The sequence below is a fragment of the Vulpes vulpes genome, chromosome 12 (assembly GCF_048418805.1).
Source record: "Vulpes vulpes isolate BD-2025 chromosome 12, VulVul3, whole genome shotgun sequence".
Taxonomy (NCBI): domain Eukaryota; kingdom Metazoa; phylum Chordata; class Mammalia; order Carnivora; family Canidae; genus Vulpes; species Vulpes vulpes.
This window is the reverse complement of record NC_132791.1, coordinates 149,360,095-149,375,228: the sequence shown is the minus strand read 5'-3', so window position 1 is coordinate 149,375,228 and position 15,134 is coordinate 149,360,095. Positions and strand designations below refer to the sequence as shown.

The window sequence follows — 15,134 nt, the reverse complement described above, 5'->3', positions numbered from 1 at the left end:
GGGTCAAGCTCTGTGCTCAGAGGGGAGTCTGCTTGAAGATTCTCTCACTCCCCTCTTCTCTGTCTGTCTCTCTCAAATAAATTTTAAATAAACAAACAAATAAATAATCACTCAGTGAAGCATAGATCCTGGTCCATGCACTGTCTCTAGAGTGCTAGTCTCTAAACTTCTATGCACTACTACCATTCAGAGAGATACCTATAACAAAACTGAGGTCAAAGGACAATAAGAAAGTTACACTGGGATCTGAACTTCATGATTTTTCTTTCCCTTTTGTCTAAATCTTGACTTCAGCATAGAAAACTCGGTCATAGAAACAGATAAAGATAGAGAAATTTACCTTTTACATTAGCAAGTAAGGTTATAGAGACCTCCAAACAGATGTGTCATAAAATGAAGGAAACTAAAATTTTTTGAGAAGCTGGCCTGTGTTAGTCATTTTTGTACTGGTTATTTTATTTAACCCATGCTGCACATATTATTAGCCCTAACCCATGCTGCACATATTATTAGCCCTACCTTACTGAGGCTGAGAGGTGACAAATATGTTCCTAAGGTCTTGCAGCAGGTAGGTGGTGTGGCTGGGACTCAAACCCAGTTCTTTTTGCCCCAAAAGCCCATTTTCTCCTCATTGTATAGTTCTCAGAGACCGTCTTTCTGGAATATCAGAAATATTATTATGTGGTCTGTTTATTCAAGCAACAAATATTAATTGAGTATGTCTTGCTGTGTGCAGAAGAGTCAGTGATGAGCAGAACTATTAGGGCTTCTTAAAGAGCTTGAAGTGTTTGAGGACAAGTGTTCATGTCAGCTTGCTGTCTTTGGAAGCTCAGTGGCCAATGGGAGGGAAGGAGCAAGAGAAGGAAAGGAAGAGATATTACCGTTTTCTTCTAAGTAGCTAACCTCTGTTCTTGCTGCCACCTTTGGACCTCTAACCCTCTTGGATATCATAATTTTCTGCTCTTTATAGTAAACTGTAAAACCAGCTTACTTTTTCTTTTGTCCTCATCTGTCTTCTTCTCCATGTTGTTACAGATACTAATAGTAAAATCATTTTAAAGCAACTAGCTTACAACAAAATAATAAAAAGACAACTCAATTAAAAAGTGATGGGGGCGGGATCCCTGGGTGGCGCAGCGGTTTGGCGCCTTTGTCCCAGGGCGCGATCCTGGAGACCCAGGATCGAATCCCATGTCGGGCTCCCTGTGCATGGAGCCTGCTTCTCCCTCTGGCTATGTCTCTGCCTATCTCTCTCTCTCTCTGTGTGACTATCATAAATAAATAAAAATTTATTTTAAAAAAAAGTGACAGGGGCACCTAGGTGGCTCAGTGGTTGAGCATCTATCTTCGGCTCAGGGTCCTGGAATCAAGTCTTGCATCAGGCTCACCACAGGGAGCCTGCTTCTCCCTCTCCCTATCTCTCTACCTCTCTCTGTGTGTTTCTCATGAATAAATAAATCTTTAAAAATAAATAAATAAAAATAATTTTTTTTAATGGGTAAGGATCCAAATAGGCATTTCTCTAAAGATATACAAATGGCCAATAAGCACATGAAAAGATGCCCAACCTCATTAACCATGAGAAAACTAAATGCACGTCAAAACCACAATAAAATACCACTTTACACCTACTAGGAGGACTATAATAAAAAAGACAGATAATAACAAGTATGGGGAAGGAGGTGGAGTGATTGGAACTCTCATACGTTGCTAGTGGGAATATAAAGTATATATTGCCAGTTTTAGAAAACAGTTTGCGGTTCTTTATAATATTAAACATAATTGTATTATCATACCATAATTTCACTCTTAGGTGTACACCAAAGAGGAATGAAAACATATGCATACAAAAACTTGTACGCTGATGTTCAAGCATTATTCATAATAGCCCCCAAATGGAAACAGCCTAAATGTCCACCATCTGACTAATAAATAAAATGTGAATTGGATAATTTCATTATTTATTGAATAAATAAAATGTGATACATTATGCAATAGAATATTAGCAATAAAAGCTAATGAAGTACTGATACATGATACTACAACCACATATCATATGTATGAAATGTCAAGAGATCCTCAGGGAGTCTGGTGAACTGAAAGTATGAAAGTGCATGGTTGCAAGAACTGGTGAGATAGAAACCAAACTGGAGCCACGCCATGTTAATGAGGTGATCTCTATGCTGAAAGCAGCGGGAGGCCATGCAGGACTTCAGGAGGTGACTCTAAACTGTAGCTGTGATGTGGTGATTAGGTTGGACAGGGGACAAGATGGATGCTGACTGATGAGCTGGAAGTTCATGGTAGCAATGGCCATCCACAAGAGATGGTGACAACTGTATATTCTCATACTCTGTCTATGCAAAGATCTTCATAAACAGCAAGGTAAAAGAAGTTCCACAGAGGGTTGCCAGTAAAGATATTTACCTTTCTTGCCTCCAGTATGCAAACCTTCTGCGGTGTGTATTCTTTAAAACTTTCCTCTGAATGCAGGCTTGGAGCTATTTAAATGGCAATTGTTGTACCATCTGGGTCTTGAAAACAAGCGTCATCCCAGGACTTGGCCAACAGCCCAAGATAAACCTGTTAGGAAATGCCCCCAATAGATGTGCTCAGCATTCTTTCCCCAATTTATGAAACTGCTTAGCAACAATACAGTCTGTGTGTCTATGTGTCAAATGATCCTTGTCATCATAGATCTGATAACAACAGCCTCAATAACATTTTAGATTTTTCAAAATGTTTCAAAATGTTTGGATTTTCCCAACTGTCCGCGATGATTTTACTGTTGTCTTTCATTGTGAACTACTTCTGACTCGTAGGGCAAGAATAGAAAAATGAGGGTATTTCGGTCATCTCAGGGTGGAATTCAACAAAGAATTCTTTCTTTGTGAAGATTTTGGAATGTACAGGATAGCAAGATGCCTGAGGAAGCATGGGTTGTTTCTGAATTAACTATCACCAACATAAATGAGCTGTGACATGGAAATTCACGCTATAACTGACAGTGCATTCTATCATTGCAGAGTCCCCGCCAGCCACAATAGCAGCGTTTTAGGAACACTGTTTATTCTCCACTTGGTATACTTGATCCATACAATATTTTCAAACATACCTGTTGAAAAATCAGTGTTGAGTGTTGTAGATACTACCCATGACTCCAAATGGCCTGATAGTACTTGCTCTCTCAAATGGAAAAGGCTATCAGATACAAATCGTGGGCTCTGAAATCTGAACAGACTTAGATTTCACCTCTGCTCTTCACTAGGGAAAGTGCCATGTCCTGTCTATCTGTATTCTTCATCCAAAAATGGAGGAGGAGGATGTCCACCTCTCTGTTGTGAGGATTATGATTTTATACATGAAGCGCTTAGCACAGTGCATGGCAGGCAGTAAGGGCTCAGTAAATGTAGCTATTGTTTAATACCAGATTTTGCCTGTAAAATATCTAGGTGTGCCAGGACTTTCATTATTCAGTACACATTTCTTGAGAACCTGCAATGTATCAATCTCCAGGAATGTAAAGATAAATAAGACCTCTTTCATTCAGGAATACAACACATTAGGTCTGATGCAGGGGTCACAAACTGGCTGTCAGAGTTCGATCCAGATCTTATTTCACCTCCATGATGTGTTTTGAAGATGTTTGATTTTACAAATCAGGAGATAGTCACAGAAAATTCCAGGTTTCTCTTTTCTCCTGAAAACAGACCAGCATTCCAAGCTGCCCCATAAATCAATTAAGCACAGCCAGTTTATTTCTGTCCCGACTTTTCCAGCCATTTCCCCACCCCAACCTGTTTCCTGTATTCCTTGCCTGTAGACACCTGAGTCAGTCTGCATCCCAGCTCTAATGTTGGAAACAGAGCTAACCGGCTGGGTGGCGGGTGCTGTTACTAAGAAAAGAAAGCAAGGAGGAAGAGCATATTTGTAGGGAAGGGTGACTGAAGTGGACTGAGTGTAAGACAACAGGCTTGAGAGGGCTGCTCGCCTAAAAGTAGTTGCACTCAGAAGTATTCAAATGTAATGATTTTTAAAACATACCTGTCAGACACAAATGGTTTACTGCTGATTCGAGTCCTTGGACTCCCATTCTGTAGCATGGGGATACACTGAGCAGGACAGCCTTTGACTCAATCATTCCCACCCCAACTTCTCCCCTCACCCGACCACCTGGATTAGCTGAAACCCTGTCAGTGAGAGCTCCCTAGCACCCTCACATGCCTTTCTGCAGTTCTTGGCAACACTGGGAATTACTTAGATGAAGTTGCATGCAAATCTTGGCTGTGCCACTCATTTGAGTCTCTGGGCCTCAGTCTCCTTACCAATCAAATGGGGCTGGTAATAGGCTCAATCTCCTATAAAATATGAATCAATAGGGGGATCCTTGGGTGGCACAGCGGTTTGGCGCCCGCCTTTGGCCCAAGGCATGATCCTGGAGACCCGGGATGGAATCCCACGTCCGGCTCCCGGTGCATGGAGCCTGCTTCTCCCTCTGCCTGTGTCTCTGCCTCTCTCTCTCTCTCTCTCTCTCTCTCTCTCTGTGACTATCATAAATAAATTTAAAAAATTTAAAAAAAAATATGAATCAATGCATTTAGAATGATGCCCTTTTGGAGCACACAGGAAATGATGTGAAAGCGTTAACTACCATTATTCCTGGCAGTTCTGAAAGTACTTTCAAGATAAGATTTCACTGTTCACTGTGATATTTCCTTCAACTGGCACAGTGTCTGGGACATAATAGGCCTATAATGCTAAACATGCTTAATTTCTGCTCCCTTTGAAAGATAAGATGTACAATATGGGTTTTAGACTATAGGACCTTAAAAATGATGTTGACAAATAGGACTTCTCCAGAGAAGTGAAAACGGGCTCAAAGAACAATGTGTGAGCAGCACTGCGTTTCTGACAAGCTCCAGAATTCAGCAACTAGGGCACTTAGACTCAGTTAAGAAGGTCTGAGCTCTGGGCTCATTCCCTTCTCTGGATTCTTGGTGCTAATGATTATGATTGTAAAATTATTTTCTCAGTTTAGAAAAATCTGATTAGCAACAGTCTCCTTCCAGGCAAGCCGAATTTCACATAGCAAGTCTTCACAGCAGACCAGTCAAAGAGGTTGGGAGTGGAAACAAGCCAGCAGACATCAAAGATGGGAATATGTGTTAAAAATGTGCACCTCTATTTCTGCTGTCTTTGAGTTCATGAGATTACCTTTACCTGTTCCCCACAGGTCTCTATATTATCTTCATTTACAATGCAGAGGGAGAGAGAAGAGGAAAAAGCCAAAAGCTTTCCTCTTGTGACTTTCATGAAGGGAACAGACTTGACGGTATATCTACTGTCTTTTTTTTTATGACCAGGAAAGGGAAATTTATCATGTAGGCAAATCTCAAGTGATTTTCAGAAATACAAGATATAAAGTACAATGAGCTGTGAAAAATGCCACATATTTGAATGCACTTGAACTCTGCCATTGGCAGTTTGCATACTGTCACAAAAGAGAGGCCAGTGCTGACTCAGACATGGTCTCTCTGGCTTCTTACAAGGGAATTCCTAGGCTCTTGCCATAGATGCAGTTTTCATATTGGATCTGAAACAGAAAGTAAGATTCGCACGGTGACATCTGCTCCCTTAGCCAAACCAGAATTCCTGCAGTTCTTGATGGACTACAAATTGAGGATAAAAATGGATTTTAAGTACACAATCCAGCTTTTTAAAAATGGGCAGGCTATACATCTGAACATTCCAGCCTGGAATTAAGACATATAATCATCAGAACATTTAAATCTATTTTTCCAAGCTGGGATGCTAGCACTTTAAAAAACACTCAGGAATAATTTGTAACCAAGCACAGTAGTCAAAATGGATAAACTGTTACTGATTATCACTTAAATTTTTTTTCAAGCAAAATAAAATATAAAAATTGATAAACTTAACCTGTATCAGAAATCACATGGCATATTATTCCCATAAAAGGTCTACACTAAACTCGTTATCTTCCTCTACAGATCTATTTCTTCTCATTTTTTATGTTATTATTTTAAACATTAGAGACAGTATCAGCCTCCTACTTATCCAGATTCAAAACCACAGTCAGCTTTTACTAATCTCTCTCCTTGTTTGCTTCAACTGAATCATTTGCAAAGTACGATTGATTCTAGGGACACAACATGAAGCAAAATAGATTGCATCAGACTTTGGATTTTACAGACCAGAAAGTTTTCAAGAAGAACATTGGGAATATAGAGATACTCCTCTCCTTCCCACCCACCCACCCACCCCCAGTAACAAAAACCAAGGAAATAGAGATTTGAGCATGTGAATTTGCCATTTTGTAAGTCAGGAAATCGTCAAGGTTCAGTGATTCCAGAGGGTTCAACTTATTAAAGTCCTCTCTCCTCCCAATTACTATCATATATAATTACCATAATGTCACATAGGAAGAGCCATTTTAACACTAAAAATTTAGGTAGGGCGCAGTTTTAAAGGGCAGTCCTTGAAACTGAATAGATTTTGTTTTATGAAGAACTCTCCATGTGGTTATTTTGCATATTTCCCACAAATCAGTTGAAACTCACAGATCCCTCATGGGTCTAACTTTTTAGTATTACTGACGAGAGGTGAAAACTTGGACTTCGGAGTCAGATAGTGGTTTGCATCCACATTTCTCTACCTATAGTTAAGGACAAATTAGACCTCCCTAAACCTCAGCTGCTGCTTCATAGGTTAATGTCAGCGATCTCTCAGAGAGGCAGTGTGGCATGATCACTCATGTGAGTCAAACACATAAGGCTTTGAATCCTTACTGTGATGCTTAGTGGCCCTAAGCCTTTGGGCAAGTGTGTTAACTTCTGAAATACTCAGGTCACTCATCTGCAAAATGAACATGGTAATAATAATGTTTTCATGATGGGGAGGATGGAGATAAACATGGTGTTCAGATGCTCACAGATATTAAGTGATCAACATATGATGGAGGATATTATTATTATTACTATTACTACTACTGTTTTTGTTGGGATAAATGAGGTAATATTTTTAAAGTGCCTACTAAGTGACAACATAATGAATAGCCAATAATAGTTTCCTTCTTACACAGAAATCTAAAATTCTTTATTTATTTTTTTTTTAAAGATTTATTTATTTATTCATGAGAGACAGAGAGAGAGAGAGGCAGAGACACAGGCAGAGGGAGAAGCAGGCCCCATGCAGGGAGCAGAAATCTAAAATTCAATACACAAAAAGGAATGCATGAGAATAATGGCAGCTAACACTGTCATAGCATTTCCTATGTGACCCAAAAGGCATCGTTCTAAGTGCATTGATTCATGTTTTATAGGAGATTGAGTGTATTACCAGCCCCATTTGATTGGTAAGGAAACTGGGGCCCAGAGACTCAACTGAGTGGCACAGCCAGGATTTGCATGCAACTTCATCTAAGTAATTCCTAGTGTTGCCAAGAACCGCAGAAAGGCATATGAAGGTGCTGGGGAGCTCTTGCTGACTGGGCTTCAGCTAATCCAGGTGGTCGGGTGAGGGGAGAAGTTGGGGTGGGAATGATTGAGTCAAAGGCTGTCCTGCTCAGTGTATCCCCATGCTACAGAATGGGAGTCCAAGGACCCAAATCAGCAGTAAATCATTTGTGTCTGACAGGTATGTTTTAAAAATCATTAAATTTGAATACTTCTCAATGTGACTACTTTTAGGCTGAGCAGCCCTCTCTACCTTGCTGTCTAATACTCCATTCATTTCCTTCATCTCCAGTTAGCTACCTGAGTTTGTTGTCCTGATAGATCTTTTCTGGGCTTCACCTCATTTTAATCAGTAGTCTCTTGATTGTAAGCGATAAAACCTCAGCTTGACCTTACAGACAAAGAAATTTACTGATCAGCTACAGGTCCTTTTTACATCACTACATACAGGAGAGACAGGGTTGACAGCCTTGGGGACATTTGGAACCTGAATCCTGGTGCTGCCAGAGGTATCTAGATGTCTCTTTGATTCTTTTCTACTGCTCACTTGCTTCCTCAACATAGTGGGAGCTTGGCCACCAAAAGCTCCTCAGCCTCTCAGCCAGAAAGGGGCTGACTCTCTTCCCTTGGGTCCATTTTGGAAAATCCACAGGATGTTCTTGTGTGTTTCAAATGTCTACCCTTGGACCAATTACTTTAGCTGGACAGGCAGGGCATGTTGATTTACCCAACTTTGGGGTGGAAGTCAACCAGCTTTGGTGATTATAAACTGGACATCCTCATTATATCTCTTATACAGAATATTCCCAGTGTTGCTTTTTATGTCCACTCCTTAAAAGCTCGTTTTCTTGATCACAGTAATTTGTTTGGCCCACAAAGCATTTTCTTTCAGGAGTTTATAGTACTGTAACATAATGCATACAGAATGTGTTCTATCGGTTTGTTTCATGAAATGAGATAATCCTTCCCACTCCTTTCTCAGCCTTCTTCTTTAGAGGTCCCCTGTGCAAAGTCAACACCTGAGAATGTCCCAGAATCTCAGCTTTAAAAGCACTAAGAACTCCCTTGATGCAGTAGTTGGGAGATTAGCAAGTTCTAAATTTATGTTTAAACACAAAACAGAAAAAAGTGACGCACCCTAGGTCACTGCAGTGGCTAGTGCTGTGAATTTTTTTTGCCTGCCCAAGCTCAAAATAAGCTGGCATGACTTGTTCTGACTTAATGTTGAATCTAAAAATGGAATCACTATGTTAAGGTTGGCTCCTGAGAATCTCATGTGTGTCTTTGGGAGGAGGTAAACAGCACTTTGCCTTTCCCTTGTGGTTCATCCTTGGTTAAGAGCAGGAGCTCTGCAGCGCAATGCATCTGGATTAAGTTTTGGTTCAGCATATACTTCAGCTTCTCGTGCCCCACTTAACTCTGAACTGAGGATAATAATACTTCTCCCATAGATCTGTTGTGTGTACATCAGCATCTGAAATGAGAATGATATCTAGCTCAGTAACTGGCACAGTCAGGGCTCAGTAAATTTTAGCTGTCATCATCATCACCATGAACTGGCCCCGTCCCTTGACCCAGAGGTGTAAGGGTAATCAGTGTAAGAAATGGGACAGGGTGTTGGACCAGATGCTTTTCAGAGCTCTGATTTCCTCATCTCATCCTCCCCCCATTTTGAGGGCAAGAGAAAGGAAAGGAAACTGCCACTTCTCAGGCACCTGCTAACTTCCACACACCTCCCTACAGATATTCAAAGTTTCCATAACTTTTTCTCTAATATCTGTCTCACCAGGTATGTAAATGTCATAAGTGCAAGGCCCCATTGGTCTTCTTCGTTGCTGGCACAGAGTAGATGCTCTGTAAGCATGTGTTGAATTCAACTTTGCTGGCAGCCCCTTATTTAGGTAGCTGTTACTGTATTCTTACTGTTGCTAAAAATGAAGGTTTCCGAGCACTACTGCTGCTAATAAGTGGTGGAACCAATCTGAACCCAGGCTTTTCTGGCTACTATTCCAGTGCCCTTTTTATTTACAAGTGCAAATGAGGATGCATTCAACCAATTAGTAGTAGCCCTGTGCAATATGCAAATTGGGTTTTTAAGTCTTCAGCTGGGGAGGTCAGCTCCTTTGTCCCACGGATAGTTAATCTGGGTTTAAACAAAGGTAAAACTGCAGACATGCAGTATCATTTTCAAATAAAGACGCTTCTGCTCTTTGGAAGGCCATTTGATCCACACTGGAAGGCACAATACCCTGAGCATTTATACGGCAGTTTAGAAGTTTTATTCTAAAAATTCTTGGGAGCACCATTTATTGACCTCCCATGTCTGTCTCTTTTCAACTGTGATCCTTTTAAGTGGAGGCCACAGGATCACCTTCACTGTGCATCCTTTCTTTCATGGCTGACTCTGAAATCCACCCGGGTGCATTTAAAATTTGAGTTCCTAAACTTTGATTCATTCAGCACTAGCTCTTTACCAAGCTCAGGGTCTATTCTTCCTTATGTTGAAGAAACAAATAAGACAAAGTCAATCATATTAGCATATGGGAGACAGACACATAAAAAGATACAACACAATGTTGCATAAATTGTGATAAAATAAATTGCTCATACTGTGGATGGGGCACTGTCCAAGGGCTCAGGGGAAGAATTATGACATGAAGTAACTTCTGAATTCGTGTCACATAATCTGTTTAGGAGCAAAGCTTGTAGGCGTAGGTTGGGGGGAGGGTTGTTAGGAGGAGTTCTAGAGTATTTGTCCCATATGGGAGAAATTTAGGGAGAATCTATATCTAAAGGAGAAAGAGCTACAGTCCTTAAAAAATAAGTGGACAGGGGATCCCTGGGTGGCCCAGTGGTTTAGCACCTGCCTTTGTCCCAGTGCATGATCCTGGGGTCCTGGAATTGAGGCCCGGGTCCGGCTCCTTGCATGGAGCCTGCTTCTCCCTCTGCCTGTGTCTCTGCCTCTCTCTCTCTCTCCGTGTCTATCATGAATAAATAAATAAATAATTTTTTAAAAAAATAAGTGGACAAATAAGGAAAGTCACAATCATCTAGGGGACCTAGGCTGCAGTCTCAGGATATTACATGGTGGGGTTAAATCTCTCAGGTTGTAAACCATTAGTGAATTGATGAGATTGTAGCCTAATATAATAATAATGAATGGCTGGGCATGACCTGATCATTATCTGTTGTATTGTTACGAATCTGTTGGGAGCCTGTTGAATTAAGGGCATGTCAGTATGTTCAAAAAAAGAAACCTAGATGGGGGCGGGGGATATCAGATAGGACTCCAGCATTCCCCAAAGGAGAAAGTGTCCTGTCTGCATGATTATTTTTCCCCAACCCAAAAGCAGCATTGGGAATCTGGGTGTATCAAAGCTCGATTCCATTTACTATCATCATTAACATCTTTATTACATATTTGTTGTTTGCCAGGTACCATGCTAAGTGCTTTTCATGTATTGCTTCATTTCATCCTTTCAGCATCACTGTAGCTTAACAACCTTTACTTTTTCCCATTTTATAAGTGAGGAGACCAATTGAGGCTTGGAGATTCAGATAATCTGCTCAGGGTTGCAGAATCTCCCCAACTTAAGAGTTGAAGAATGAGGGTCACAAACTCTATCACTTTGTCATACACATCACACATTTCGTGTCATCTTCAGATAGCTTACCTACCTGTAGTCTGTATGGTAGACCTACTATCTGGTGTCTCTCAGACATTTACCGAGGCTAGAGTAAGCCCATCCTTTCTCCTGTCCAAATCATTCTATCTCCAAGATCCCTACTTTGTCCTAGTCCAAATGCAGTTCATGCCTGAGAGTAAACCATCAGATGATAATTTCCCTTGTAACTTTACATATACAGAAGGATGAGATGTGGTGGGAAGCACACATAGGCATTCTGTTCAATTTGTTGGTGTCAATAAACTGCCCTTTAAGTATGCATTGGTTTCTTATGTGTTTTGGTAGTTTATTTCTCTCTTAAGTGTGGACTCTGCACTCTTCCATGGGGTTCAGGACTAACTTAACTCTGCACTCCATCCCAACCCCCACCCAGCATCTTTCGTGAATGGCATTTTGCCTCTAATTGAATGTCTGGAGGGAAGAAAAAATTCTAATATCAGAGTTCAAACCCTGAAAGAACTAAGTTTCAGTACAAATACAGATACAGAGATTATTGGAATGGCAAAAGAAGAAAAATCTCGGGATCCCTGGGTGGCGCAGCGGTTTAGCGCCTGCCTTTGGCTCAGGGCACGATCCTGGAGACCCGGGATCAAATCCCACGTCGGGCTCCCGGTGCATAGAGCCTGCTTCTCCCTCTGCCTATGTCTCTGCCTCTCCCTCTCTCTCTCTCTCTCTCTCTGTGTGTGACTATCATAAATAAATAAAAATTTTTAAAAAAAAAGAAGAAAAATCTCTAGCTGAAGTGACCATCAGTGGGTATCTGATAGATTTAAAGCCTGATAGATCTGAAAGGGCCCAAAAGAAGCCTTTGGAAATGACAAGGCTGCACTCGTTTCTGAGAGTTAGTTCAGATGAATGAACAGAACTTTTGTGACCAGTGCTTTAGTCATTTTATTGTAGAGCCAAAGCCTCCATGGTATTTGTTAAAGTTGGAGAGTGCACTTGAGCCCTACAATGCTGTTAAGTGGTTGTATCTTTTACATTTCAGGAGGACATCTCCCAGGTGGCTGGTCAAGGCATGGTGGCAGGTCAGCAGAAGGCACTGGATTGCCCAACTGACAAAGTATGTAATTTGACTTTAGGTTTTGCTCTACTGGGATGACATGTATTATAAAGGGGTTCCAGAAAAAAAGAAAGTGAATGCAATGAAATTAGATCCTTTATTACTTGCTAGAAGCCTATGGTGTGTCTTACAACTTGAAGTCAGCCCACAGCCATATCACTGATTCTGTTCAAGGTGTGTGGAAATATTCTCTGTGCATCTTCCTGGACCAAGTACCCTGAGCAGGTGTTTAAATGTGAGCCATCCCCACAAACACACCTGCACTTAAATTCTGAGAGTGATGTGTCTTACTGACTGACATTAATAAAAATTTTAAGTGGGAGAATTTGTAGTTCTGTAAAAATATAAATATAATAACTTTGGTGTTCCTTACATTTTGAGTTCCCTTTTCTTAAAAAAAGAACTATAAATTTCTGTCAAACTTTTGCACTTTCATTGCCTTTAGTTTTTTCTTTTTAAAATCTTGATTCGGGGGATCCCTGGGTGGCTCAGCGGTTTGGTGCCTGCCTTTGGCCCAAGGCGCGATCCTGGAGTCCTGGGATCGAGTCCCTGTCGGGCTCCCGGCGTGGAGCTTGCTTCTCCTTCCTCCTGTGTCTCTGCCTTTCTCTCTCTCTCTCTCTCTCTCTCTCTCTCTCTCTCTATCATAAATAAATAAGTCTTGAAAAAATATTTTTAAAAAAATCTTGATTCGTATTTCTATGTGCTAGGTTATACTTTCATACTACTGAAATTTACATTACTGTATTAACTATTTTTATGTTTAAGAAACTAGAGCTTACATGATATTTCAAACATTGCCAAAGGAAATACCTTTGAAAAGTCTCCAAACTTATATGCTAAAAACCTAAATAAAAATGAGTAGGTGTAGGGGTGCCTGGGTGGCTCAGTCACTTGAGCATCCGACTCTTGATTTCAACTCCAGTATGATCTCAGATTCATGGGATTAAGCCTCACATTGGGTTGTACGTTCAGTGGGAAGTCTGCTTGAGACTCTTTCCTCTCCCTCTGCCCTTTCCCCTGCTCATTCATTCACACTCTCTCTCTCTCTAAAAGAAATTTCTAAAGAAATGAGTTTTGGGGTTCCAGGCTGGCTCAGTCAGTAGAAGATGAGATTCTTGATCTCATGGTTTTGAGTTCCAATCCATGTTGGGAGTAGAGATTACTTAAAAATAAAATCTTAAAAAAAAAAAAAAAAACACAAAAAAACTTTAGGAGCACCTGAGTGGCTCAGTCATTTAAGTACCTGCCTTCAGCTCAGGTCATGATCCCAGGGCCCTGGGATTGAGCTCATGGCAGCCTCCCTGCTCAGTGGGCAGCCTACTTCTCCCTCTCCTCCCCTCTTTTGCTCTCTCTCTTGCTACCTGTCTCTCACTCTCAAATAAATAAATACAATCTTTAAAAAAAAAAACTTTTAAAAAATGAGTAGGTGTAAAAAGAACCTTAAAAATAAGCAGATTTGGTTCAACTGGAAACATGTAAGCAAGTCTTTAAAATTTAAGACCAAATTTTTTACTTTATATAATGTATTTGTAAATACTACTAATATGCTAATGCTTTATATGCTGCCACTTATCTCAAGACACATATCAGGCATCCCTAAAATGTTACAACCATAGAACTTTAGATCTGGGACTAAGTCTAAACACCACCTACCCTTTCTTTCCCATGCCGAAAAATGAGCACTTAAATATCTAAAGTATTCTTTGGGAAAGTGATTATAACCCTTTTCCATTGCTGCAGAAGAGAACCAGCCCCAGGTCAGTGTGCAACTCCTGCTGTGAGGCAGTGTCAGCTCATTATGAAGAACTTCCCAACCCCTTGAGCTCTTCCAAACCACTCTGAGCTGTTCCAAACGCAATCCCAATGGTTTTCAATCAGGAACTTGCCTGGTCATTTATTATCAAAGGACATAAAAACACTAATAGCTATTATCAGTTGAAATCTTTAACTGTTTCTGGCATAGTGATAGGTTTATTTATGTCCTTTGATCTTTACAACAAGCTCACAGGGCTTAGAGATATCACTACCAATTTATAGATGAGGAAGTTTAGGTTAGGGAGGTGGAAGTGACTTGTCTTTGGCCACACTGCTAATCAGTACTAGCAAACTCAACACTTCATATCTTCTTTTGAATGGTGGTTTTTGTTTTCCCATCATAAAGACCTGATGAACTGTAAAATCTTTCCCAGAAAAACACTGTTAAACATAATTTTGGTACAACACAGAATTTTTATAATTCCCAAAATGCCTTTTGTGGCTCTCTTTGAAATCCATTTACCCTGGGTTAAGAATCCACGGTTTAACTTTAAGCAGTAATTGTTGAAACAAACAAAATTTGCCTGGGCTCCAACCTAGGTACCAATTTATTTGGTCTAGGATGGGGGGAGTCTCAGTATCCATAAATTTTTTAAACTCTGTAGCAATTTCTATTATGAAGACAGGGTTTGAGAACCACTGGTTTAATTAGGTTGGATAACCTAGAACATCCATTTCACTCTCATGATTGAATAGAAGACATTAAACAGCAAATCCAACCTTTCTTATCTTTTAAGATATCTCGCTCTTAGTAGTTTGGTTTTGTACCAATGGATAAGTCACAAGAGTACATATTTCATCCATCACCACAAGAGGTCTGTCTCTAAAAATATATGTTGGCAGATGCCTGAGTGGCTTAGTGGTTGAGCGTCTGCCTTCAGCCCAGGGCATGATCTCGAGGTCCCAGGATCAAGTCCTGCATCAGGCTTCCTGCATGGAGCCTGCTTCTCCCTCTGCCTGTGTCTCTGCCTCTCTCTGTGTGTCTCTTATGAATAAATAAATAAAATCTTTATTAATTTATTTATTAATTTAAAAAGTAAATATATATGTTGCACATTTCCCTTGGTTTCTATGGACTATTTCCTTGGTTTTTGT

The 15,134-nt window shown here is 40.4% G+C and overlaps 1 protein-coding gene across 14 annotated transcripts in view; it reads left to right on the top strand.

Annotated features, from left to right (window-relative positions):
- The window catches only part of PATJ (PATJ crumbs cell polarity complex component), a 358,484-nt gene that overhangs the window by 272,777 nt on the left and 70,573 nt on the right, over positions 1–15,134 (top strand). For all 14 annotated transcript variants that reach the window (XR_011995974.1, XM_072730762.1, XM_072730764.1 and 11 more), the window contains one exon: positions 12,150–12,224. Coding sequence is in view for 13 of the 14 variants with exons in the window: in XM_072730762.1 (XP_072586863.1) it covers positions 12,150–12,224 (75 nt within the window). In the remaining variant the exon portion in view is untranslated. The remainder of the gene's footprint in view (positions 1–12,149; positions 12,225–15,134) is intronic.